At 41.1% G+C, this 27,945-nt stretch overlaps 1 protein-coding gene and 1 non-coding gene across 2 annotated transcripts in view; one reads left to right on the plus strand and one right to left on the minus strand.

Moving 5' to 3' along the window:
• SI (sucrase-isomaltase) overlaps positions 1–27,945 on the plus strand; it is an 83,623-nt gene that overhangs the window by 1,160 nt on the left and 54,518 nt on the right. The window contains exons 3-11 of the mRNA XM_038744099.1: positions 3,362–3,479; positions 3,569–3,678; positions 5,809–5,960; positions 12,820–12,991; positions 16,789–16,888; positions 18,917–19,029; positions 20,346–20,471; positions 24,098–24,229; positions 24,314–24,436. Coding sequence (XP_038600027.1) covers positions 3,362–3,479; positions 3,569–3,678; positions 5,809–5,960; positions 12,820–12,991; positions 16,789–16,888; positions 18,917–19,029; positions 20,346–20,471; positions 24,098–24,229; positions 24,314–24,436 — 1,146 coding nt within the window. The remainder of the gene's footprint in view (positions 1–3,361; positions 3,480–3,568; positions 3,679–5,808; positions 5,961–12,819; positions 12,992–16,788; positions 16,889–18,916; positions 19,030–20,345; positions 20,472–24,097; positions 24,230–24,313; positions 24,437–27,945) is intronic.
• LOC119933658 lies at positions 21,220–21,357 on the minus strand. Its single transcript, XR_005452587.1, has one exon. It is a non-coding gene; the product is annotated as a small nucleolar RNA SNORA7 (small nucleolar RNA).

Consider the following 27,945-nt stretch of genomic DNA (forward strand, 5'->3'; position numbering starts at 1 on the left):
ATGACTATTCATGAAAAATACACTCAATTAAATGCTTCATGAATCAGGATCCGAAAAGGTTACATTTGCTTGCCTCTTGATACTTTTGTGTTCACATGAATAATTCCCTTAGGTACCTGAAAGAAATATGAATAGGTTTGACTTGTTTTTCCCTCATCCTCTGTGTTTTCTCTGCAACTTGCTAACCTAACTCCTGAAATACTATCTCTATAGATGACAGAATGGGATGTCTAATGATTTTGAAGCTCAGCCTGTATGTTTGCATTAGAGCAATAAATGCTACTTTTCGGTCTCATCAAAATGTATGAGAGCCACTGTCTATTAGTCATTCAGTATCACCCAAATCCTGTAACTCTAAAAATTTCCCTTTGTAGAAGAGGATTCAAAGAAATTTTTATTTTAGAACTTTGTTGGGTTTAGATGTAGGGTAAAGTAGGGTTCTCACTCACTCTGAAATATGATTTTTTTAGTAGCTTATATTTCAGAGCTTTGAGCAAATCAGGCTCCAAGTTCATATTTGTGATTGAGCCATTATCACTACTAGAAATTTGTCATGAGTTTGAACTATTTGTTCAATTAAAGTCAGTTTTTCTGGTAGGTAATTGTGTAAATAGACGGCAAATTTCCAATTGAAGTTACCTTTCATCACTGCAGCAGATTGCAGGAAAGCAATTAATTAGTAAAATAACCTATCCTAAATTGGATAAAGGTATTTGTTCCATAACCCAGGCTAATTCTTGTCCTTAATGCTACTTTTCAGATCTATGGAAAAACAACTCTTTTGTGCTCTGTTTCCGAATTACATACCCTGAATATATTATATTCAGTGTAATATACTGATTAGCCAAGAACACTAGAGTCTAATAGAGGAAACATTTCCAAATGGAATATTAGAAACTGTTTTTGTATACTTTTAATGAGGGACCAAATTTTATCATCTATCCTCGACCTCCACGATACGGCAACAAGATTGATTGACTGCACTGAGTCAAAAATGCAGATTCTTTAGCATTTGATCATACTCCCAGATGTTCTTTCTTCTCTTCTTTCCTCCTTAGAGATAGTGATCATTTCCATTTTCTGACTGGATCCCCCTCAATCCTGTCTCCTGAAACCATGTCCATTCCGAATTCAAAGCTTTCCTCAAAACCTACCTTCACCAGGAGTTATTTAACAATGGATATCAATAATTTTCTCTGTTGTCACATCATTCCATCTTGACTTCAACATTCTGAGTCTGTTTGTTATCTACCTTCCCATTGTTATTCATTTCCTCCATATATTGGAAGTGTCTCTGCAGGTAGAGCATAAGCTCTTCATGGTCTGTAAACATGTAACTTTTCTGTTTCGCACTTTCCATAAGCTTAGTACAGTGCTTTGTCCTAGCTGGGTGATCAATAATTACTACTATTTCTACTCCTAACACTGCCAATACAACTGCTACTATCAGTTATTATTAATTAGCAGTTAATAATAATAATAATTGTTATTATGGTACTTACTAAGTGCGTACTATGTGCCAAGCACTGTTCTAAGTGCTGGCATGAATACAAGTTAATCAGGTTGGAAACTGTCCACGTCCCACATACAGCTCACACTCTTATCCTCATTGTACAGACGAGGCAACAGAGGCACAGAGAAGTAATAATAATGATGATGGTATTTCTTAATAATAATAATAATAATGGCATTTATTAAGTGATCACTATGTGCAAAGCACTGTTCTAAGCTCTGGGGGGATACAAGGTGATCAGGTGCTCCCATGGTGGGCTCACAGTAAATCCTCATTTTACAGATGAGGCAACAGAGGCACAGAGAAGTTAGGCAATAATAATGATGATGGTATTTCTTAATAATAATAATAATGATAATGACATTTATTAAGCACTTACTATGTGCAAAGCACTGTTCTAAGCGCTGGGGGAATACAAGGTGATCAGGTGGTCCCACGGGGGGCTCACAGTCAATCCCCATTTTACAGATGAGGTAACTGAGGCATAGAGAAGTTATGTGACTTGTGCAAAGTCACACAGCTGCCAGTTGGCAGAGTCAGGATTTGAACCCATGACCACTTACACCAAAGCCTGGGCTTTGGTGAGCCAAGCTGCCAAGCACAGTTCTGAGCACTGCGGGAGATACAAAGTAATCAGGTTGTCCCACGTGGGGCTCACAGTCTTAATCCCCATTTTACAGATGAGGTAACTGAGACTCAGAGTAGTTAAGTGTCTTGTCCAAAGTCACACAGCCGAGAAGTGGCGGAGCCAGGATTAGAACCCATGACCTCTGACTCCCAAGCCCATGCTCTTTTTCTAGACTGTGAGCCCACTGTTGGGTAGGGACCGTCTCTATGTGTTGCCAACTTGTACTTCCCAAGTGCTTAGTACAGTGCTCTGCACACAGTAAGCACTCAATAAATATGATTGAATGAATGAATGAATAAGCCACGCTTCTTCTTGCCCAAGGTCACACAGCAGACCTGTGGCAGAGTCAGGATTAGAACCCAGGTCCTTCTTACTCCCAGCCCTGTGATCAAGCCACACTGTGCTTCATTCTCGCCTGTCCCACCGTCAACTCCTGGCCCACGTCCTCCCCCTGACCCGGAATGCCCTCCCTCTGCACATCCACCAAGCTAGCTCTCTTCCTCCCTTCAAAGTCCTACTGAGAGCTCACCTCCTCCAGGAGGCCTTCCCAGATTGAGCCCTGCCTTTTCCTCTGCTCCTCCTCCCCATCACCCCCTCCCTCCTCTGTCCTACCCCCTTCCCCTCCCCACAGCACATGTGTATATTTGTACATATTTATTACTCAATTTATTTTATTACTGATGTGCATATAGCTATAATTCTATTTATTTTGATGTTATTGACACTTGTCTACTTGTTTTGTTTTGTTGTCTGTCTCCCCCTTCTAGACTGTGAGCTCACTGTTGGGTAGGGACTGTCTCCATATGTCGCCGATTTGTACTTCCCAAGTGCTTAGTACAGTGCTCTGCACACAGTAAGCACTGAATAAATACAATTGAATGAATGAATTAATTAATCAGCATTATCAAGTGCTTACTGGGCAAGGATCACCTCTTACTTATTTCATATGTTCCCAAACTTTCAGTGCTCAGGACTAAATATATCCATTTGATACTGATAATCCGAAGAAAGCTGTCCATTCAGACAACTTGTGTATGGCTAGCTGAGGAACTGCTGCAGGCTTGAATTGCAGGATTCAGTGGATTGATGAAGCTTTTAAGACAAAACATTTTATTGCACACTCAGAAAGAAACAATCGGGATTTCCTTAACAAAGAGTTGAATGCTAAAGTCAGACTGTGCAGTAACTAGCAACCAGAGTAATTCAATTTTTCTTGATAGGAAGTGTGTGCCCAGCGAGGTTGTTGCTGGAGGCCTTTGGCTGAGAGGCACATTCCCTGGTGCTTCTTTGCAGACAACCATGGCTACAGAATAAATGAACAGGCATCCACGGAGGCTGGTGAGCAGTACATTAGATTCCCTTTGAAACGTAATGCTTGCGTTAGCTTGCACTGCAATAAAATAACTCTTCTTTTTCTTGCCTTGAAGGTGTAGAAGCTCGTTTAAGCCGGTTGTCAGCACCCTCCCTGTTCGGAAATGACAGCCACACGGTCCTCTTCACAACCCAAAATCAGACCCCCAATCGATTCCGATTCAAGGTATGGATCTCTAAAATTCAAAGTTACAATTCCCGAACTGCTAAGGCAACTCACATAATAATAATAATAATGATGGTATTTGTTAAGCACTTACTATGTGCAAAGCACTGTTCTAAGAGCTGGGGGGGATACAAGGTGATCGGGTTGTCCCACGTGGGGCTCACAGTCTTAATCCCCATTTTACAGATGAGGTAACTGAGGCTCAGAGAAGTTAAGTGACTTGCCAAGGTCACACAGCAGACATGTGGCAGAGCCAGGATTAGAACCCATGACCTCTGACTCCCAAGCCCGGGCTCTTTCCACTGAGCCACGCTGCCCCTCATTAAGGGTGTTCGATTGGTAACAGCTCAAAGTTCTAATATCGTTACTCTTAAATGATCAAATTGGAGTAGGAGTGGTTGTGAAAGCAGGTCTACTCAAATGAAACTGTAGGGAGGATTTATTTAATCGTGAACATAATCACTCAAGATGCGGGGAATAATTTCTCATGCGTGCCAAAAGTAGGCGAAACTTTCAAATGACTTAAGTGATCAGAAACTTTTACAGAAATGGCCACTATTCAAAAACAGGCCGCAGAGTAAAGTGTGGACTAGAGAGGGGAGAGACAGTAGTCATGGAAGTCAGAAAGGAGGCTGATGCAGTAGTGAAAGTCGCATCGGCATCGTAACAGTTTGAAAGGAGAGGGAGAGCTGGATTCTCAAGGTGTGGCAAAGGTAGAACCAACAGGATTTGGTGACAAATTGAATATGTGGGTTGAATTGGAAAGATGTCTAGTCTAATGCCAATGTCTTTTATTTTTTAATGGTATCTGTTGAGCGCTTAGAGCCCACTGTTGGGTAGGGACTGTCTCTATATGTTGCCAACTTGTACTTCCCAAGCGCTTAGTACAGTGCTCTGCACACAGTAAGCGCTCAATAAATATGATTGATTGATTGGTTGATTGTTTAGTATGTGCCAGGCACTGTCCTAAGCACTAGATACAAGGTTGTCAGATTGGACACAGTCCCTGTCCCTCACTGGGGCTCACAGATTTAATTCCAGTTTGTAAGATGAGGTAATTGAGGCACAGATAATGGAAGTGACTTGACCAAGGTCACACAGCGGACAGGTGGTGGAATCAGGATTAGAATCCAGGGGCTTTGGAAACAGGGAGGTTGGCACTGTTATCAATAATGACAGGAAACTCTGGTATGGGGAAGGACAGGATCTGACGGAGAATATGAGTTCTATTTTGAACACATTAAATGTGTGGTGTTGGTGGAGCATCCAAGAATAGAGGTCCTAAAGGAAATGGAAATGTATGACCATATGCCAGAGACTAACATAGTTTCAACCACTTAGACAATTGAATACGTGTCAAGATACTGTGGTAGCTTATCCAATTATTTTGGAGGATTTATCTAAAAAAGACTGTCATAGGCCATAATGAAGGCAATTCCTTGCATAATCACTGGACTAAATACTAAGGAATTCTAGCCATTCTGAAAATATAAATTCATGAATGAGTCACTTCAAATAATTAGGTGATGACTAATTCAATATCCCTAATATATGATTAGTAGTATTTGTTAGGAACAACTTGGCAAAAATTTCAAACTTGAATTTTTGAAGGGTTTTCTCAGCAATTAGCTTTAATTAAAAAAAACTGTTGAGGAATATGTTTGTTAATTCAAGGAAAATTCTAAAAGTCCTGATATTCATTATGTGGAATATATATAACTAATGAATATTATTTTTCACAAGAAAGTAATAAAAATAGTGGCATTTGTTAAGTGATTACTTACTCTGTACACTGTTCTTAAAAGCTGGGGTAGAATCAATAAGCTCATCCTCTAGCCTGTAAACTTGTCCTCTAGACTCATCCTGTAGACTGAAAGCTCACTGTGGGAAGGGAATGTCTTGGTTTATCATTTTATTTTCCTCTCCCAAGCTCTTAGTACAGTGTTCTGCACACAGTAAATGCTCAATAAATGTGATCGATTGAATTGATGAATGAATCAAGATAATGAGATCGAACACAGTCGCATGTGGATCTCATAATTTAAGTGTTCATTCACATCTCCGAAGCCGTGGAGCTATATCAATTTTAGGAAATCTAGCATTTTAAATTGAATATTTTATTCTTTTCAGATTACTGATCCTAATAAAGAAAGATTTGAGGTCCCTCATGCTCACGTCAAGCCTTTTACTGGAAATGCATCTTCCAATCCAAACTATAAAATTGAGGTTACAGAGAATCCATTCAGCCTCAAAGTGACCAGAAAAAGCAACAACAAAATCCTGTAAGTGTTTCTTAGTTAATATGAACAATGTTGAAATTGTATGGGCTTTATGAAACCCGCAGATTCTGGGTACAAAAGAGACTTAATTATATTCTCCTTTTAATGAAAGATCATTACCTAGATTGTCATTTAGCCCTGAAGATGTACCTTTTTTCAAAAATCATGCTTCTAATGCCTTTCTTAGAAGGCTATGCCCTAGCCAAATATATTGAATGAAACTAAATATTTATTCTGCAATACTGAAGCAAATAAAAGTAATCTTAGTGTGATAAAAATGAGAAGATACTGCCGTGCCAAAGCTCTTAGAAGTGTTACCCTTGGTCACCATTTATGATTGGGTAGTTATTCAAACATATTATTTGTATACATTTAAAATTGATGCAATATTAAAATTACTATTCATAAATGTATCTCATGAAAAAAGCACTAATGATATGATCATGACATGGGTTTTAATTATTTATAGGCTATGAACTCACACAATTTTTAGAAGTGAAGGAGAAGTAAAAGGGCCTTTGCTGTCCTGACACTTTGAGGTTTCGGTGTAATCAAAGGTTTTAACCATCAACACACAATTTGGAGCCTCACCAAAAGCTATTCCCTAGGCAGGACATTGTCTAATGATGCTAAGTTCGCTATAGAAAGTATAATCAAGAAGGCCGACTTAGACTTTAGAAGTCTGCAAGACAGGGTGTGGAAGCAATGGGGCAATAAGCTCTATTCCACAATGAAGATCTATGAAATTATTGTTATGCCCAACCTTCCAAGTGTCTAAGAGTCTTCAATGTAATATTGAAGACACACGGGGTTTCTGGAATAGTTTCATTGATGTCCACCATGAACCATTCTCAAGATCTTAAGGAACAAGAGACAAGGAGGCAAATGGCAAAGTCACACCAAGCTCTGCATGCATTTTGCCTTAACTGCATAATAAAGGAAACCAATGGAACATCAAATAATAATAATAATGATGGCATTTATTAAGTGCTTACTATGTGCAAAACACTGTTCTGAGTGCTGGAGAGGTTACAAGGTGATCAGGTTGTCCCACGGGGGGCTCACAGTCTTCATCCCCATTTGACAGATGAGGTAACTGAGGCACAGAGAAGTGAAGTGACTTGCCCAAAGTCACACAGCTGACACTTGGCGGAGCTGGGATTTGAACCCATGACCTCTGACTCCAAAGTCCGGGCTCTTTCCACTGAGCCATGCTGCTTCTCAAATAGAAGGACGAGATAACCACTAACGAGGCCTGAAATGAAAACATTAAAGCAAGACTTGCAGCAACATAGTCCTCCTGGTTGGAATGTGTGACAAGAATAGAAGGCAACAGGAGAACAAACAAACTCTCCATAGGGAACTGAAAAGGGACATACAGAAACAACCTCAGATGGGTGTTAAAGATATGATGGTATTTGTTAAGCGCTTAATTGCTTACTTTGTGCCAGGCACCGTACTAAGCACTGAGGTGGATACAAGCAAATCAGAGAGGGTCACAGTCCCTGTCCCATTTGGGCCTTACAATCTCAATCCACATTTTACACATAAGGGAACTGAGGCACAGAGAAGTGAAGTGACTTGCTCCTGGTCACACAGCAGACAAGTGGCAGAGCTGGGATTTGAACCCATGACCTCTGACTCCAAAGCCCAGGCTCTTTCCACTGAGCCACACTGCTTTTCACACTGCTTTTCATTCAACCATTCAATCGTATTTATTAAGCATTTACTGTGTGCAGAGAGCTACCTACTGAGAGCTCACCTCCTCCAGGAGGCCTTTCCAGACTGAGCCCCCTCCTTCCTCTCCCCCTCCTCCCCCTCCCCATCCCCAGCCTTACCTCCTTCTCCTCCCCACAGCACCTGTATATATGTTTGTACATATTTATTACTCTATTTATTTTACTTGTACATATTTACTATTCTATTTATTTTATTTTGTTAATACGTTCTGTTTTGTTGTCTATCTCCCCCTTCTAGACTGTGAGCCCGCTGTTGGGTAGGGATCGTCTCTGTATGTTGCCAACATGTACTTCCCAAGCGCTTAGTACAGTGCTCTGCACACAGTAAGCGCTCAATAAATATGATTGAATGAATGAATGAATGCAGAACACTGTACTAAGCACTTGGGAAAGTACAAAACAACAATACACGGTGACAATTCCTGCCCACAGTGAACTCACAGTCTAGATGTAGGGGGAGACAAGCATCAATACAAATAAATACATGTACTGCTTCTAGACTGTGAGCCCACTGTTGGGTAGGGACCGTCTCTATATGTTGCCAACTTGTACTTCCCAAGCGCTTAGTACAGTGCTCTGCACACAGTAAGCGCTCAATAAATACGATTGAATGAATGAATGATATATACATATATAATATATATACATATATATACATATATACATATACAAATACAGTACAGTACATATACATACAGTACAGTACAGTACATATACAGTGGGCTCACAGTCTAAAAGACAGTCTAAAAGACTGTGAGCCCACTGTTGGGTAGGGACTGTCTCTATATGTTGCCAATTTGTACTTCCCAAGGGCTTAGTACAGTGCTCTGCACACAGTAAGCGCTCAATAAATACGATTGATGATTGATGATGTACATAAATGCTGTGGGGCTGAAAGGGGAGGAGAGATCAAAGGGAACAAGTCAGGGCAATGGACAAGGGAGTGGGAGTTGAATAAAAGTGGGGCTTAGTCTGGGAAGGCCTCTTGGAGGAGATGTGCCTTCAATAAGGCTTTGAAGGGGGGGCAGTAATTGTCTGTTGGATTTGAGGAGGGAGGGCATTCCAGGCCAGAGGCTGGATGTGGGCCAGGGGTCATCGGTGAGTCGGGTGAGATCGAGGCCCAGTGAGAAGGTTAGCACCAGAGGAGCAGAGTGTGCGGGCTTGGATGTAGAAGGAGAGAAGCAAGGTGAGGTAGGAGGGGGCAAGGTGATTGAGTTCATTCATTCATTCAATCGTATTTATTGAGCACTTACTGTGTGCAGAGCACTGTACTAAGCACTTGGGAAGTACAAGTCGGCAACATATAGAGACCGTCCCTACCCAACCATGGGTTTACAGTCTAGAAGGGGGAGACAGACAACAAAACAAAACATGTAGACAGGTGTCAAAGTCGTCAGAACAAATAGAATTAAAGCTAGATGCACATCAACAAAACAAATAGAATGGTAAATATGTACAAGTAAAATAAATAGAGTAATAAATCTGTACAAATATATATACAAGTGCTGTGGGGAAAGGAAGGAGGTAGTGGGGAGGGGAGGGGAGGAGGAGAGGAAAACGGGGGCTCAGTCTGGGATTGAGTGATCTAAAGCCAATAGTGAGGAGTTTTTTTTCATAAGGAAGCACATAGGCAACCGCTGGAGATTTTTGAGGAGAGGGATAACATGTCCTGAACGTTTTTATAGAAAGGCAGTAATAATAATAATGGTATTCGTTAAGCACTTACTCTGTGCCAAATATTGTTCTATCAATCAATTGTATTTATTCATCAATCAATCATATTTATTGAGCGCTTACTGTGTGCAGAGCACTGTACTAAGCGCTTGTACTAAGCGTTCTAAACATTGGGGTAATAATCTTAATAATAATGGCGGTATTTGTTAAGCTCTTACTATGTGCCAAGTACTGTTCTAAGCACTGGGGTGGCGGGGGAGAAATACAAGGTCATCACGTTGTCCCAACTGGGGCTCACCATCTTAATCCCCATTTTACAGATGAGGTAACTGAGGCATAGAGAAGTGAAGTGACTTGCCCAAGGTCACACTGCCAACAAGTGGCAGAGCTGGGTTTAGAACCCATGTCCTCTATCTCCCAAGCCCATGCTCTTTCCACTAAGCCATGCTGCTTCTAATCTGGCCAGTGGAGTGATGTATGGTCTGGAGTGGAGAGAGACAGGATGTTGGATGGTCAGAAAGGAGGCTGACGTAAAAGTCTAGGCAGGATAAGATGAGTGATTGTATCAACGTGGTAGCAGTTTGGATGGAAAAGAAAGGGCGGATTTTAGCGATGTTGTGAAGGTGGGACCAACAGGATTTGATGACGGATTGAATATGTAGGTGGAATGAGAGAGAGAGTATAACACCAAGTTTATGGGCTTGTGAGGCAGGAAGGATGGTGGTGCCTTCCACAGTGACAGCAAAGTCAGGGAGAGGGCAGGGTTTGAATGGGAAGATAAGGAGCTTTGTTTTGGACATGAAGGGAGGACATCTGATTAGAGACGTCTTGAAGGCAGGATTAGATGTGAGCCTGGAGAGAGGGAGAGAGATCAGGGGAGGAGATGTAGGTTTGGGTAACATTCATTCATTCATTCATTCATTCATTCAATCGTATTTATTGAGCACTTACTGTGTGCAGAGCACTGTACTAAGCGCTTGGGAAGTACAAGTTGCCAACATATAGAGACGGTCCCTACCCAACAGCCGGCTCACAGTCTAGAAACATCTGCCTAGAGGTGGTAGTTGAAGCCATGGGAGCAAATGAGTTCTCCAAGGAAATGAGTGTAGATGGAGAATAGAAGGTTTGTAACAGGTGCTACTTTGTTTTCATATAAACCCGGTTACGACAGTTATTTCTTAACCCAATAATAATAATAATAATAATAATAATAATAATAATAATAATAGTAATAATAATGATAATGGTGTTTGTTAAGTGCTTACTATATGCCAAACACTGTACTAAGTGCTGGGGAAAATACAATATCATCAGGTCCTACATGGGGCTCAAAGTCTAAGTAGGAGGGAGAACAGATATTGAATTCCCATTTTACAAGTCAAAGAACTGAGGCTGAGTTAAATTGACTTGCCCAAGGTCACACAGATATGAAGTGTCATAGCCGGAATTAGAACCCAGGTCCCTTTACCCCAAGGTCCGTGTCCTTTCCACTAGACCATGCTACTTCCTCTTCTTTTTCCTGCCGCTGCTAGCCCACTCTTCGTATCTCTTCATCCCTATTGCCCCGACTAAAAGATGCAAGATTAGTTGCAAAGTGGCTTTTCCGCTAAATTATCTCTGTGAACAACAGTATTTTATATTCATGTGTGCAGAGCACCATACTAAGTGCTTGGAAGAGTACAATACAACCGAGTTGGTAGACACATTTCCCTCCCCCAGAAAGCTTACAGTCTAGATGGGGAGACAGACATTAATATAAATCAATAATTTACAGATATAAAAAAATAATTTGCAGCTATCAACAGCAGATGCATGAGTGTGGGAAAATTGATGACAAGTTTACTTTATTTCTCACGCAGCTAGAGAATTGGCAGGGGCAGGGACAATTAACATATTACAAGATATCCAGAGATCCAAAATGATACATTCTGTTCCCATATCTAGAATTACACGTGTTTTTATAGACCATGATTAGACTTCCCTGAAATTCCCAAGTAAATTAACATTTACTGCATCACTCATACTTGATCTTTGAATACTTGAAAGCACTCAATCACCTTGCCCCCTCCTACCTCACCTCGCACCCACAACCCAGCCTGCACAATTTACCCCTCTAATGCTAACCTCCTCACTGTACCTCTGTCTCATCTATCTTGCCACTGGCCTCTCGCCCACATCCTCCTACTGGCCTGGAATGTCCATCCTCTTCATATAAGAATGATGGCATTTATTAAGAGCTTACTATGTGCAAAGCTCTGTTTGAAGCACTGGGGAGGTTGCAAGGTGATCAGGTTGTCCCACGGGGGGCTCACAGTCTTAACCCCCATTTTACAGATGAGGTAACTGAGGCAGAGAGAAGCTATGTGACTTGCCCAAAGTCACACAGCTGACAATTGGCGGAGCCGGGATTTGAACCCATGACCTCTGACTCCAAAGCCCGTGCTCTTTTCCACTGAGCCGCGCTGCTTCTCATATCTGACAAATAATTACTCTCCCCAACTTCAAAGCCTTATTTAAGACATTTCTCCTCCAAGAGACCTTCCCTGGCTAAGCCCACTTTTCCTTTTCTCCCACTCTCTTTCATTCATTCATTCATTCAATCGTATTTATTGAGCACTTACTGTGTGCAGAGCACTGTACTAAGCGCTTGGGAAGTACAAGTTGGCAACATCCCTTCTGCATCACCCTGACTTGCTCCCTTTATTCCTCCCCCTCCCATCCCGACAGTACTTATGTACATATCTGCCATTTTATTTATTTATATTAATGTCTATCTCCACCTCTAGACTGTAAGTTCGTTATCATCAGGGAATGTCTCTGTAATATTGTTATACTGTAGATCATTCAATCATATTTATTGAGCGCTTACCGTGTGCAGAGCACTGTACTAAGCTCCTGGGAAGTACAAGTTGGCAACGTATAGAGACGGTCCCTACCCAACAGCAGGCTCACAGTCTAGAAGACTGTACTCTCCCAAATGTTTAGTACAGTGCCCTGCACAACTTAAGCACTCAATAAGTACAACTGACTGACTGACCAGCTGATGATCTGTAAAGAGTTTCATCAGCTAACAACTGCCTTCAAGTGGGACATTCCTGAAAGACGTTTAGAGACTTTCTAGATGGATTTTAATTCTATTCATTCATTCATTCAATCGTATTTATTGAGTGCTTACTGTGTGCAGAGCACTGTACTAAGCTCTTGCATCTATACTTTTCTACCTAACATTTTGAAGACAAGGCAATGAGGAAGGCACTCATAATAATCTTATTTGAATATTTTCACTGAAAAAAGAGGACCTCACTTTCCCATAAAGTTTCCATTAACACATCGTTGCAAGTAAGAGGGGTACTTACTCAAGAATAACACCTATTAATTACAGGATTACTGGTTATATAGGACATGAACCAATATTAGTTGATATTTGTAGATTTTATTGTATTTTTCAGGTTTGACACAAGCGTTGGGCCTCTTGTGTTTTCTGACCAGTACATGCAACTTTCAGCCAAACTTCCTAGTGAATACTTTTATGGGTTTGGAGAGCATATTCATCAGAGATATCAGCATGATTCTTCCTGGAAAACGTGGCCTATCTTTACGCGAGATGAACTACCTGGTGGAGTAAGAAATTATCTCTGTGCTGGTGGTTACAAGTGATTTACAAAATGCCAAAGCATATTATTCATTTTAGAGGTTATACGATTATTCATATTCTAACAATAATAATTAATGTTATGGTATTTTTAAGTGCTTACTATCTTTAAAGCACTGTTCTAAGTGTTGGAGTAGATAAGTCATCAAGGGTATTTATTAAATGCTTACTATGAGCTGAACACTGTACTAATTACTTGGGAGAGTACAGGATTAGAACAGGATTGGCAGACTCGTTCCCTGCCCACAGTGAGTTTATATTCTAGGGATATAAATTAATGAGGTCAGACTCAGTCACTGTCCCATATAGGGCTATCAGTCTGAGTAGGACAGAAGACAGGTACTGGACCCGCATTTTACCCATGAGGATACTGAGGCACCGAGATGTTTAGTGACTTGCCCAAGGTCATATATCAAGCAAGTGGCAGAGTTGGGTGTAGAACCCAAATCCTCTAACTCTCAGACCTGAGCAATTTCCACTTGGCAATGCTCCTTTTAGTGTAGCAATGAAATTTCTCAAAATCCAATGCTCTCTAGTTCAGATAATAATAATGATGGCATTTACTAAGCGCTTACTATGTGCAAAGCACTGTTCTAAACACTGGGGAGGTTACAAGGTGATCAGGTTGTCCCACAGGGGGCTCACAGTATTAATCCCCATTTTTACGGTTGAGGTAACTGAGGCCCAGAGAAGTTAAGTGACTTGCCCAAGGTCACACAGTTGACAATTGGAGGAGCCGGGATTTGAACTCATGACCTCTGACTCCAAAGCCCAGGCTCTTTTCACTGAGCCACGCTGTACATAATAATAATAATAATAATGACATTTATTAAGCACTTACTACATGCAAAACACTGTTCTAATCACTGGGGAGGTTACAAGGTGATCAGGTTGTCCCACGGGGGGCTCACAGTCTTCATCCCCATTTGACAGATGAGGTAACTGAGGCACAGAGAAGTTATGTGACTTGCCCAAAGTCACACAGCTGACAGTTGGTGGAGACAATTGGTACATAGTGATGCTAGGAAGATTCAGTGAAACAAGAAGCTACCAACTCAGGGGCTATAGACGCTTGAAATTTTCATGAAAGTTTTAAGTCTCTTCCATTAGCTATATTAAATTGGTGCAGGTACTATTGCTTATCCTCTCATTTTGTTATACTCTAAAGAAAAGGTAGTCAGTGCTCCAATATGTTGCTCTAATAATAGCTGGCATGTCTATAGGTTGTTATTTCAGTAGCGCTAAGAGGCCTTTCATGTAAATCTCAAATTTAGATCATTCAAATAAGGGAATGGATAAGACTTGAGACCATAAGCTTGTTATGGACAGGCCATGTGTCCGTTAAATTGTTATATTCATTCTTTCATTTGTATTTATTGAGCACTTACTGTGTGCAGAGCACCATACGAAGCGCTTGGAAAGTGTAATACAGCAAACAGAGAGAGACAACCCCTGCCCACAAGCACTTAGTACAGTGTTTTTCATGGAGTAAGTACTCAGTTAGTATGATTGACTGCCTGACTGGCTGAATACTGTGTTACAGAAGTTACATGACTGGTTTATGCTCTCACGGTTAGTCAGAAGTGAACCTGGGAAACATGGCCAAGCTGAACTTCAGTCCAGTGTATAATCGTGGTCAATATTTAATGGTAATTAGTTAGTCTTCTTTCTTGTTCTCTGATTATAATTTAGGCACCTTTAGAATGCACAGACACTCTTCCACTAGGAAGAATAAACAAAATGATATATACACCAGGGTTCAACAAAAACCTTTATTTTAAGACAATACCGAGTTGCCCAGCACTGAAGTAGGCATTTAATAATAATAATAATAATAATGGCATTTGTTAAGTGCTTACTATGTGCAAAGCACTGTTCTAAGCGCTGGGGGGATACAAGGTGATCAGTTTGTCCCACGTGGGGCTCACAGTCTTAATCCCCGTTTTACAGATGAGGGAACTGAGGCTCAGAGAAGTTAAGTGACTTGCCCAAGGTCACACAGCAGACATGTGGTGGAGCTGGGATTCGAACCCATGACCTCTGGCTCCAAAGCCCGTGCTCTTTCCACTGAGCCACGCTGCTTCTCTAGAGGGTGGTCTGGACACTGACATTCAATTTTGATGAAAGAGTACTTCATGTAGGCAGAGATTGGTTATACCAATTTTCTTTGTATTGTATTCTCCTAGCTGCTTAAGTACAATGCTCTGCCCATGGTAAACTCATAATAAATACCATTGATTTATTGAATTGTACTTTCCAAGCACTTAGTACAGTGCTCTGCACACAGCAAGTGCTCAATAAATATGATTGAATGATTGATTGGGCACAGAACACCCACCCCTAAACTTACCTGCCAGTGTGATCATGTAGGACATAGTGTTTTTGTGGTTGACCCATCTTCCATGAGTCCTACCCACACTTCCAAAGCGCTACCTGTTGGCCCGTGTCTTAGATATTTGTCTGATATACTTGGTAGTAACCATGAAATACAAAGGATGATCAGTATGTTAGACAAGGGGGTTTTAGTAAAGGTAAATCTGCATAAGTCAATTTTTCACCTCAAGTAACCATATACCATCTACATACACACCCACTGCTGGGTAGGGACTGTATATGTTGACAACTTGTACTTCCCAAGCACTTAGTACAGTGCTCTGCACACAGTAAGCGCTCAATAAATACGATTGAATGAATGAATACTTACTAGGACTGGAGTTGAGGGAGTGAAGCTGACTAGACAAACTGAAGTAGAAGCAGAATTCTGCATCAAAATATAGAGGCAACTTCCTGTGATCACCACACTAGATCCTTGAAGCTTGTGGTTCTAGAGTAGCTACAATTATTTAATACTGATCTATGAGGTCAAGAAGACATGCCTGATAGTTTTGGCAGAGATCCTGGGTTTTAAAGCTCTAAAGCTGTTCTAGACATAACAAGTAATGCATAACTGCAGCACTGTGGTTCAGCCAGTAACCAGGATCAGAGGAAAGAGATGTCTGGGGGTGTCAAGAAAAGGCAGAGGCAAAGAGAGTGTAGAGATGCAAGTCGTCAGGGGAAAAGAGAAGAGACAAGCAGTTAATACTAAGAGAAGGCATTTTTAAATGGAAATTTAGAGGCACAGGGCTAATGTGGACACCAGAACAGAAATTGGGGAAATATAAGAAAATACAAATGTCACTTTAACCTTTCATGGGTTTTGGCTAGGAAGATTTATTCACACTCTATAAGAGAAATAGATATGTAATAATAATAATGATAATGGCATTTATTAAGTGCTTATTATGTGCAAAGCACTGTTCTAAGCGCTGGGATGGTTGCAAGGTGATCAGGTTATGCCACGTGGGGCTCACAGTCTTAATTTGCATTTTACGGATGAGGTAACTGAGGCACAGAGAAGTTAAGTGACTTGTCCAAAGTGACGCAGCTGAAAAGTGGCAGAGCCGGGATTTGAAACCATGACCTCTTACTCCAAAGCCTGTGCTCCTTCTACTGAGCCACGCTGCTTCTCTATGTGATACCCATTCATATGTGATACCCATTCATAGGTAGTAGTAGCTACTTTGTATGTAAGATTATTTCAAATGATAAAGCAAATATAAAAAGTGTAAAGAAAGAAGCTATAGGAAAATAAGAAACAAAATTTCAGAATCAAATTTTTGGTTTTATCATATATATCAGCTATGTAAGTTGATTTTTTAAATGCATGGTATTTATTTGCATTATCTTAAATGTTTTGAGTCTTCATGCACTTTTGTTTGTCTCATAGAATAATCATAATTTATATGGTGCTCAAACTTTCTTCATGTGCCTAGAAGATGAAACTGGAGCATCATTTGGCGTTTTCTTAATGAACAGCAATGCCATGGGTAAGAATAATTTCTTTGTAGGAAGTCAATCGTATCTGTCGAGTGTTTACTGTATGCCAGCACTGTGCTAAGTGCTTGGGAGAGTACAGTACATTTCCTGCCCACAATGAGTTGTTTACAGTCTAGATGAATAAATAAAATTACAGATATGTTCCTAAGTGCTGTGGCGTGGGGAGTGGGGATGAATAAAGGGAGCAAACCAGGGCATTGCAGAATGGAGTGGGGAAAAGAAGAAAAGAGGGCTTAGTCAGGGAAGACCTCTTGGACTAGATGTGCCTTCAATAAGGAAAAACAAATCCCAAAAGTACCTCACCAGCCCCAAGTGTCCTAGGATTTAGCAGCTTCTTCCCTTGGCAATTAAGTACCCCTTTCTCCTTTTTTCCCCCATTAATTAGTTGTGTCAGGTGGAACCCCCAGCTAAGCATATGGTACTTAAGCAGAAAGTTTTCCCTGTGGGAGAGGACTTCCAGGTGTGATAATATACTACCAGTTTAGGCAACGTCTGAGGGTTTTCTCCACCTTTATGGGTGGGGGAAGTTTAGGTGACCATCACTATGGTTGATTAATACAAGCATGTGCTGATGTTAAATCATGAATGCTGTAAATATTCATACCCCTACCTGCAAAATAAACCTAAAAAACACAGCTTAGCTGCTTTCACAATAGTTGCTCAGTGTAGCCCGGATTCAAGAAATGTGAGGAGAGAAAATGAAAATGTAAAATTCATATCCTAACTACGCTTTAAAAACTGTGTAGTCCTTTACAGATATGAGTTGAGCATGACAAGGTCAAAAAGAAGGTGTTAGGAAAAAAGGTTATAGACACTGTATTACTAAAAAAAAACAGTTCAGTGTAAAATCAAAATTAATGAAGGTCATTTTAAAACATTTTTCAAAAGTTGTCTGTGCCAATAAAATGATGGCACTGTATATGGCTGGGTGGATGGATGGATGGAGTCTTAAATACACATCTGCCCCAGACTGAGCCCCCTCCTTCCTCTCCCCCTCTCCCCCTCCCCATCCCCCCACCTTACCTCCTTCGCCTCCCCACAGCACCTGTATATATGTTTGCACATATTTATTACTCTATTTATTTATTTATTTTATTTGTACATATTTATTCTTTTTATTTTATTTTGTTAATATGTTTTGTTTTGTTGCCTGTCTCTCCCTTCTAGACTGTGAGCCCGCTGTTGGGTAGGGACCATCTCTATATGTTGCCAACTTGTACTTCCCAAGCACTTAGTACAGTGCTCTACACACAGTAAATGCTCAATAAATACAATTGAATGAATGAATGAATGAATCTGCCATAAATTACCGGTCATTCTTGGTCTAACAATGAAGACTTTAAGAGCGAGAACCTGTGTGAAGGAATTGATTACTACACTTGTTTGTTCAGGGCCACTAACACTGGCTCAGTGGAAAAACCACGGGCTTTGTAGTCAGTGGTCATGGGTTCAAATCCTGACTCTGCCAGTTGTCCGCTGTGTGACTTTGGACAAGTCACTTAACTTCTCTGCGCCTCAGTTACCTCATCTGTAAAATGGGGGTTGACTGTGAGCCCCCTGTGGGGCAACCTGAGCACCTTGTAACCTCCCCCACGCATAGAACAGTGCTTTGCACATAGTAAGCACTTAATAAATGCCAGTATTATTATTATTACTAACAATGTCTGCCTTCTTTAATGTTTCCACTAGAGTGATAGGGACAACAAGCAAGGAGCTAGACATCAGTGCAGCTTGTTTCATGTTGCATGCATTACTTACAAAACTCATAGCCAAATTAACCACAGCATAGTGCTGGAGCTGTGTTGCATTGCTTTATACAAGCAGGCAACAGATGTTTCAGTAGCCATTGAAGCCTCTGCCATCCAAACTCACGTTCATCCCAGCTATCCTTCTGAGATGGTCCCTAGCTTTTTAGCCAGAAACCTTCACCACTGATACCATAGCCCTAGTTTTATAATTGCAGTCTAACTATGCATTGTTTTTAGTTGACTTTCTTTTCCTAAATTTCATTTCTACAGAAATTTTCATCCAGCCGACTCCGATAATAACTTATCGGGTTATTGGTGGCGTTCTGGATTTTTACGTCTTCTTAGGAGAGACCCCAGAGCAAGTTGTGAAGGAATATCTAGAGGTATGTTTAAAGCCTACATCACATCAAGAAAACATAAAGTATGTACTAAACTTGGGGAGCCAACCTTTTTTAAAATCTACAGAACATGGGCCTAGGAGTTGGAGGACCTGTGTTCTAATCCCAGTTCTGCTAGTTGTCTGCTGTGTGGCCTTAGGCAAATCACTTAATTTTTCTGTGCCTCAGTTACCTCATTTATAAGTAGGAATTAAAACCGTGAGCCCTACATGAGACACAGATGCTTAGTGTTGTACCTAGCACATTACAAGTGCTTCACAAATACCATTTAAGAAAAAAACAAAACCTGTATAAAAATTGTTCCTGTCTTCAAAGGTATTTTCTTCTCTTTGTTAAAGGAGCACATTTCAGATTACAAATCAATTTTTCTCTGACCCCATGTATTATAATTCCATGTATAGCTAATAAACAGTCTTTATTTGGCTTGACCTTGCTGAATTCCAAATATTCAATTTTGCTGTTCATGTTTCACTTTATTCCACTACTTTTTTAGGGTATTTCTTAGGCATTTACTATGTGTCGATCACTGTAATAAACAATATAAGCATCTCAGACACAGTCCCTTCCCCACAAGGGACTTGCAGTCTAAGGAGGGGAAGAATAAATATTTTATCCCTATTTTTACACAGAGAAGTTAAGTGACTTACCTAAGGTCACACAAGTAGACAGATGTGGAAGCCGGATTAGAACTCATATCTCCTGACTCTCAGGCTCGGGACTGTTTCTATATGTTGCCAACTTGTACTTCCCAAGTGCTTAGTACAGTGCTCTGCACACAGTAAGTGCTCAATAAATATGATTGAATGAATGACTCCTCTTTCCTATAGACTATGCTATTTCTTGTATACTCTTTTTTTGATGGCATTTTATTAAGTGCTTACTATGTGCAAAGCACTGTTCTAAGCACTGGGGAAGTTACAAGGCGATCAGGTTGTCCCTCAGGGGGCTTGCAGTCTTAATCCCTATTTTACAGATGAGGTAACTGAGGCACAGAGAAGTGAAGTGACTTGCCCAAAGTCACACAGCTTGTGTACTTTAATAGAGCTCAAGATAGAGACAAACAGACAGACATAGCCACAAGCTAAAATATTATGAAGTACATCAAACTTTACAACATAATCAGGAAAATGCTTAATTTATCATAATGGATCACTTTTCAAAATACTTCCGTATTCATGGTGTAATTTATAATAGATTTGAAGTAAGTGGTTGGTATCTTGGCATCCTGATGATAATTCTTCTACATTCGAATTCTTAAAGCCTTTCTCTATACTCACAAATTTTAAATTTTCAAACCTAAGTTTATTGGACGGCCAGCAATGCCTTCATATTGGAGTCTTGGATTCCAACTGAGTCGTTGGGATTATGGAAGTCTGAATGAAGTGACAGCCGTTGTGGAAAGAAACCGTGCAGTTGGTCTGCCTTACGTAAGTAATAGTTTCGTGTCTAGCTGAGTTCTTGGTCAAATGAGTTCATTTTAGATGTTGTCGATGATGTCGCCTTCAAGCTATATGTATGAATGTGTATATGTGCATGAGTAATATTTATTACTCTATTTACTTTACTTGTACATATTCTATTTATTTTATTTTATTTTGTTAATATGTTTTGTTTTGTTCTCTGTCTCCCCCTTCTAGACTGTGAGCCCACTGTTGGGTAGGGACCGTCTCTATATGTTGCCAGCTTGTACTTCCCAAGCACTTAGTACAGTGCTCTGCACGCAGTTAGTGCTCAATAAATACGATTTAATGAATGAATGAATGATGAGGATGTCACTGACTTAATGGTGGAATTTGTTAAGCACTGTCCTAAACACTGTGACAGATACAAGATAATCAGGTGAAACCCTGCTCCTCTCCCTCATGGATTTCTGTGGATGAAGTACTAAAAATGGTCACAAATGTACAGTTTTTCATTCAACCCAAGAAGAAAAGAATAACTGTGAGCCTTGTCTTGTCGTATGCTGACGAGTTGTCTCTGACCCATAGTGGTGCCATGGATACGTCTCTTCCAGATTGCCCTACCTCCATCTGCAGTCGTTCTGGTAGTATATCCACAGAGTTTTCTTGGTAAAAATATGGAGGTAGTTACAATTGCCTCCTTCCGCCCACTCATCTGGAGTCTCCGCCCTCAACTTTCTCCCATGCCTCTGCTGCCTAGCACAGATGAGTTTTGACTTGAAGCAGATTGCCTTCCACTGGCTAGCCACTGCCCAAGCTAGGAATGGAACAGTTATGGCTCTGCTTGACTCCCCCTCCTATCGTCAAAACTGGTAGAGTACTGGCAACTCTCCAGGTATGACCCTGAAAGGGGAACTGCTAACCACAGGATTAAAAAAAAGGGTAATATAGGATTGTAACTTTTCTGTTTATGTAAATCTATAAGCTAGCGTTAAAAGGAATTTATGCCTTTTAAGGTATACCTTTTTAAGGTTTTAGGGGTCGGTGCCCTGAACTGGCTGTAGCTCTTCTCCAATTCTACGCCTGATTTTAGTTTTCTGTTGTAAGTGGCAGAAGACACATGGCCTAGGGGAAAGAACATCATCATCATCATCAATCATATTTATTGAGCGCTTACTATGTGCAGAGCACTGTACTAAGCGCTTGGGAAGTACAAACTGCCAACATATAGAGAGAGTCCCTACCCAACAGTGGGCTCACAGTCTAAAAGTACATGGGCCTGAAAGTCAGAAGGACCAGGGTTTTAACTCCTGCTCTGCATCTTGTCTGCTGTGTGTCCCTGGGCAAGTCACTTAACTTCTCTGTGCCCAAGTCATCTCATCTGTAAAATGGGGATTACCCTTCTCCGGGTCACATTCCTTCAATCATTCAATCGTATCTATTGAGCGCTTACTGTGTGCAGAGCACTGTACTAAGCGCTTGGGAAGTACAAGTTGGCAACATATAGAGACGGTCCCTACCCAACAATGGGCTCACAGTCTAGAAGGGGGAGACAGAGAACAAAATAAAATAAATAGAATATGTACAAGTAAAATAAATAGAGTAATAAATACGTACGAACATATATACATATATACAGGAGAGTTTTCAGTACTCTATCTTGAATACAGGAGGGAGAGTCAGCAGAGACATATCCATTCCATTCCCAGCTTGGGCAGCGGCTCGCGAGGGGAAGACAATCTGCTATAAGTCAAAACTCACCTGGGCAGCAGCAGCATGGGAGAGAGTAGAGGGTGGAGACTCAAGTTTACTGCGTGGAAGGAGGCAATTGTAAACCACTTCTGTATTTTTACCAAGAAAACTATGGCTATACTACCAGAATGATTGCAGATGGAGGTGAGGCGTTCTGGGAGAGATGTGTCCATGGCGTAGCAATGGGTCAGAGGTGATTTTACAGCATAAGATAAAAATAAAAAGGAGATTAAGACTGTGGGTCTCAAGTGAGACATGGACTGTGTCTAACCTGATTATCTTACATCTATCTCAACACTTAGCACAGTATTTGGCACATTCATTCATTCATTCATTCAATCGTATTTATTGAGTGCTAACTGTGTGCAGAGCACTGTACTAAGTGCTTGGGAAGTACAAGTTGGCAACATATAGAGATGGTCCCTACCCAACAGTGGGCTCATGGTCTAGAAAGGGGAGACAGAGAACAAAACAAAATAAATTAACAAAATAAAATAAATAGAATAAATATGTACAAATAAAATAAATAAATAGAGTAATAAATACCTACAAACATATATACATATATACAGGTGCTGTGGGGAGGGGAAGGAGGTAAGGTTGGGGGGATGGGGAGGGGGAAGACGGGGAGAGAAAGGAAGGGGCTCAGTCTGGCAAGGCCTCGTGGAGGAGGTGAGCTCTCAGTAGGGCTTTGAAGGGAGGAAGAGAGCTAGCTTGGTGGATGTGTGGAGGGAGGGCATTCCAGGCCAGGGGGCTGATGTGGGCCAGGGGTTGTTGGCAGGACAGGCGAGAACGAGGCACGGTGAGGAGATTAGCGGCTGAGGAGCAGAGGGTGCGGGCTGGGCTGTAGAAGGAGAGAAGGGAGGTGAGGTAGAAGGGAGCGAGGTGATGGACAGCCTTGAAGCTGAGGGTGAGGAGTTTTTGCCTGATGCGTAGGTTGATTGGTAGCCACCGGAGATTTTTGAGGAGGGGAGTAACATGCCCAGGGCTTTTCTGGACAAAGACAATCTGGGCAGTGGCATAAAGTATGGATTGAAGTGGGGAGAGACAGGAGGATGGGAGATCAGAGAGGAGGCTGATAAAATAGTCCAGACAGGATAGGATAAGAGCTTGAACAAGCAGGGTAGTGGTTTGGATGGAGAGGAAAGGGTGGATCAAGTAAGCATTTAACAAATAGCATAAAAAACAAAAACATTCAAACATAAAATTTAAATCACTAGATCAGATCATTCAAGACAGCTTTCAGCTGCCAATAATGTCAAAAGGATGCTTGCAGGGAACCATTTCTATAATGGTTATTCTTTTTGGCATCCTAGTGTTTATGAATGGATCATCTAAAATAATCCATCTAACATCCCTAATTTTCCCTCTACTGTTTGCCCACAAGCTGTTTTTGACCCTACACATTTCCTGTAGTAATGAATGCTTATACATAGGACTAGAGGAATAGTGTGTTTTATGTCTACTGTGGCATCCCAAGACTTAGAGCTCAATAAAACAATTGATTGCTTGAAGGTTTTCCTTCTGTTCAACTTGAATCTAACACCTACTCTCTATATAGGAGTCAATGATCCACAATACGTTATTAACTTCATCCATATCTTCCATATCATTCAACTTCACTGTAAAATCCTTGGGGAAAAGACTGAAAAACAGTGCCTAAGGGCTTTCACATTTTTCAGCAATCCTAATTTTCCTCAGAAGATAGAGCTTTGATTAGTTTATATTTGACAATAATTTTGTTGATGTCACCTTTCATTTATTTACTATTTATATATATATATATATATATATATATATATAGACTCTCTTAAACTGACATGAAATGGTTAAGCAATTAAATAATATTTTAGTTGAGAAGGTATTCATATCCCTTGTTGAATTTGAATACTTTTTTTCAGGATACTCAAGTCACAGATATTGACTACATGGATGGAAAAAAAGACTTTACTTATGATAAGGATAAATTTGCTGATCTTCCTCAATTTGCTAAAGACTTACATAGCAAAGGAATGAAATACATCATTATCCTGGTAAGTGGTTAAGTACATTCCACTTCAAACCCCCTTTTGATTGAAATAAATAGATTTTGAAACTATTCATTTACCTGTGTCTAGGATCCTGCTATTTCTATTAATACAACCAACAGTGATGGTTCTAAATATGAAACCTATGAGAGAGGATCAGCCAGTAATGTATGGATTAAGGAGAAGGATGGAGTTACCCCACTCATTGGAGAGGTTAGTACTACGTTTGCAGACACGATAATATATTGGAATCCCAGTAGTATTGTTCATGCACAATCTATTCCTGGATACCTGTTTTAATTTGGTTGGAGAAAGCATGTACTTATGTTATACACAGATAATTTCTTCTGGACCCTGAGATCTTTAAAATATCTTGGAGAAAACTTTCAAATCATATGACTTCAACCAGCAGCTACATAGAATTTGGGGGCAGTTCATTTACCAGAGTTAATGGTTTTAGAGTATGAGCCCATTGTTGGGTAGGGATTGTCTCTATTTGTTGCCGAATTGTACTTCCCAAATGCTTGGTACAGTGCTCTGTACACAGTAAGTGCTCAGTAAATATGACAATGAATTAATGGTCGAGTCAGGAGAATTTCCCATGGTACTCCCAGACATCTTTAAATTATGTTTGAAGAGCAAAGCACTTCAAATGCTTACATTCTGATATTTCTCCAGGATTCAGTATATACATAGATCACAATAAATATGGAAGCAAGTGCATAAATAGAGAAAATTCTATGTACTCCTAAGATTTCTGGGGCCTAAGGACATATAGTTTCCTTGTGAGAAATCAATCAATCAATCAATCATACTTATTGAATTCTTAACATGTTCAGAGCACTGTTTTAAGCTCTTGGGAGAATACAATATAGTAGTGTTGGTAACCATACTCCCTGCTCACAATAAGCTTACAGTTTAGAGGGGGAAACAGACATTAACATAAATAAATTGTATATAAATGCTGTGGGACTGTGGGAGGGTGAATAAAGGGTATAAATCCAACTTCAAGGATGATGCATAGGGAGTGGGAGAAGAGGAAAAGGGGGCTTGGTCAGCGAAGATCTCTTGGAGGAGATGTGACTTCAGTAAGGCTTTGAAGATGGGGAGAGTGATCATCTGTCAAATGTGAAGAAATCAGAGGCAGGACATGGACGGGATGTCAATGGAGAAACACAATGAATAGGCTGGCATTATAGGAGCGAAGTTTGTAGGCTGATTTTAGTAGGAGAGTAATGAGGTGAAGTAGGAGGGATCAAGGTGATTGTATGCTTTAAAACCAATGATAAGGAGTTCCTGTTTGATGTGGAGGTGGATGGGAAAACACTGGAGGTTCTTGAGGAATGGGAAAATATGGACTAAATGTTTTGGGAGAAAAATGATCCAAGCAGCCTAGTGAAGTATGGACTTGGATGGAGAGAGGAGGCAGGGAGGTCAGCAGGGAGGCTGATACAGTAATCAAGGCAGCATCAGATAAGTGCTGGGGCTAATGTGGTCACAGTTTGAATGGAGAGGGAAGAGTGGATTTAGTGCCATATTGAATATGTGGGTTGAATGAGTGGTAAATTGAGGATGATGACAGGGTTATGGGCATGAGAGACAGGAAGAATGTTGGTGCTGTCTACAGAGGGTGGCAAGATAAGGAATTTTGTTTTAGGTATGTTAAGTTTGAGGTGATGGCAGGTCATTCAAGTAGATATGTCTCAAAAGCAGGAGGAAATAGCAAGACTGCAGAGAGGGAGAGAGGTCAGGGCTGGAGAAGTAGATTTGGAAATCATCCACATGGAAGTGGTAGTTGAAGCCATGTGAGTGAATGATTTCTCCAAGGGAGTGGGTGTAGATGAAGAATAGATGGGGACTCAGAATTGAACCTTGAGGGACACCCAGACCTAGGGGGTGAGAGTCAGAGGAGTCCATGAAATAGAATGAGCAGCCAGAGAGATAGAAGACCATTGAGAGAACATTACCAGTGAAGCCAAGGTTGGATAACGTTTCCAGGAGAAGTTGATGGCCAACAGTGTCAAAGTCAGCTGAGAAGTTGAGGAGGAGTAGGGTAGAATAGAGGCTATTGGGCTTGGCAAGAAGGAGATCATTTGTGACCTTTGAGAGGGTGGTTTCTTTTGAGTGAAGGGGGTGGAAGCCAGGTTGGAGGGGGTTAAGAAGAGAATTGAATGTGGGGAAGTGGAAGTAGTGGGTTTAGACAACTGGGTTAAGGAGTTTGGAGAGCAATGGCAGGAGAGAAATTAAGTGATAACTGGAGAGAGCTGTGGGGTCAAGGAAGGGAATTTTTTGGGTAGGGGAGACATGACCATGTTTGAAAGCAGTGTGGGAAAACCCACTGGAGAGCAAACAGTTAAAGATAGCTATGAGGGAGGGAGGGAGGGAGGGGGGAAGGGAGGGGGCAAGTGCTTTGATAAGGCACAAAGGAATGGGGCCAGAGGAGCAAGTGGAGGAGGTGAATATTGAGAGAAGGTAGAAGATCTCCTCTTGAGATAACTGCCAGGTAAGATAGAAGAGTTGAAGAAGGGACAGGAGGAGGGACAGACTGAAGAGGAACAACGGAGATTTTATGATATCACACCTGATGTTTTCAGGTCACTGGGGGCAAGAGATGGGGGATGCAGGGCAACAAAGGGTTTGAGTAGGGAATTAAACATCTGGAATGACTGGCTAGGGCAATGGCCATGGAAATCAATAAGGAAGGAGAAATAATTTTGCTGGGCACAGTAGAGAGCATAGTTGAGGAATGAAAGGACGGACCTGCAGTGGTTGAGATCAGGCTGATATCTGGATTTCCACCAACAGTGCTATGAATCTTGAGCACAGGATTGAAAGAAGCAGACTGTGGAGGTGATACAGGGCTGTGGGTTATTGTCATGAGAGCTATGAGGGAACTGAGTTCCCCATTGAGGAAGGAATGGGGAAGGAATTGAGTTCAGTTCAGTAGAGAGTGATGTCAAGGGTGTCAATTTTGTTGTCAAGTAAAGATAATTTGGGTATGAAAACTAACTGGGGTGTGATGATTTGACAAAATTGGATGGGGTCAAAAGATCAGAGGTCTCTGTGAAACAGGACAGATTTGTGGGGAGTAGGTGTGTAGGAGAGTAGGCAAGTGAGGAGGTGGTGGTTGCATGGAGGGATTTCAGAGTTGTTGAGGGTAGATTTGTACAGTGACTATTCATTCACTCATTCAATCATATTAATCGAGTGCTTACTGTGTGCAGAACACTGTACTAAGCACTTGGGAGAGTACAACAATAACCAGACACATTCCCTGCCCACAATGACCTTAGATCTAGACGGGGAGAGAGAAGCAAAATGGCTCAGTGGAAAGAGCGTGGACTTCGGAGTCAGAGGTAGTGGGTTCTAATTCTGGCTGCACCGCTTGTCAGTTGTGTGACTTTGGGCAAGTCACCTCACTTCTCCTAGCCTCAATGACCTCATCTGTAAAATGGGGATGAAGACTGTGAGCCCCACGTGGGACAACCTGATCACCTTGTGAGAAGCAGCATGGCTCAGTGGAAACAGCATGGGCTTTGAAGTCAGAGGTCATGGGTTCAAATCCCGGCTCCAGCTGTGTGACTTTGGGCAAGTCACTTAACTTCTCTGGCCTTCAGTTGCCTCATCTGTAAAATGGGGATTAAGACTGTGAGCCCCTTGTGGGACAACCTGATCTCATTGTAACCTCCCCAGCGCTTAGAACACTGCTTTGCACATAGTAA

Source organism: Tachyglossus aculeatus, chromosome 1 (genome assembly GCF_015852505.1).
Source record: "Tachyglossus aculeatus isolate mTacAcu1 chromosome 1, mTacAcu1.pri, whole genome shotgun sequence".
NCBI classification, from domain to species: domain Eukaryota; kingdom Metazoa; phylum Chordata; class Mammalia; order Monotremata; family Tachyglossidae; genus Tachyglossus; species Tachyglossus aculeatus.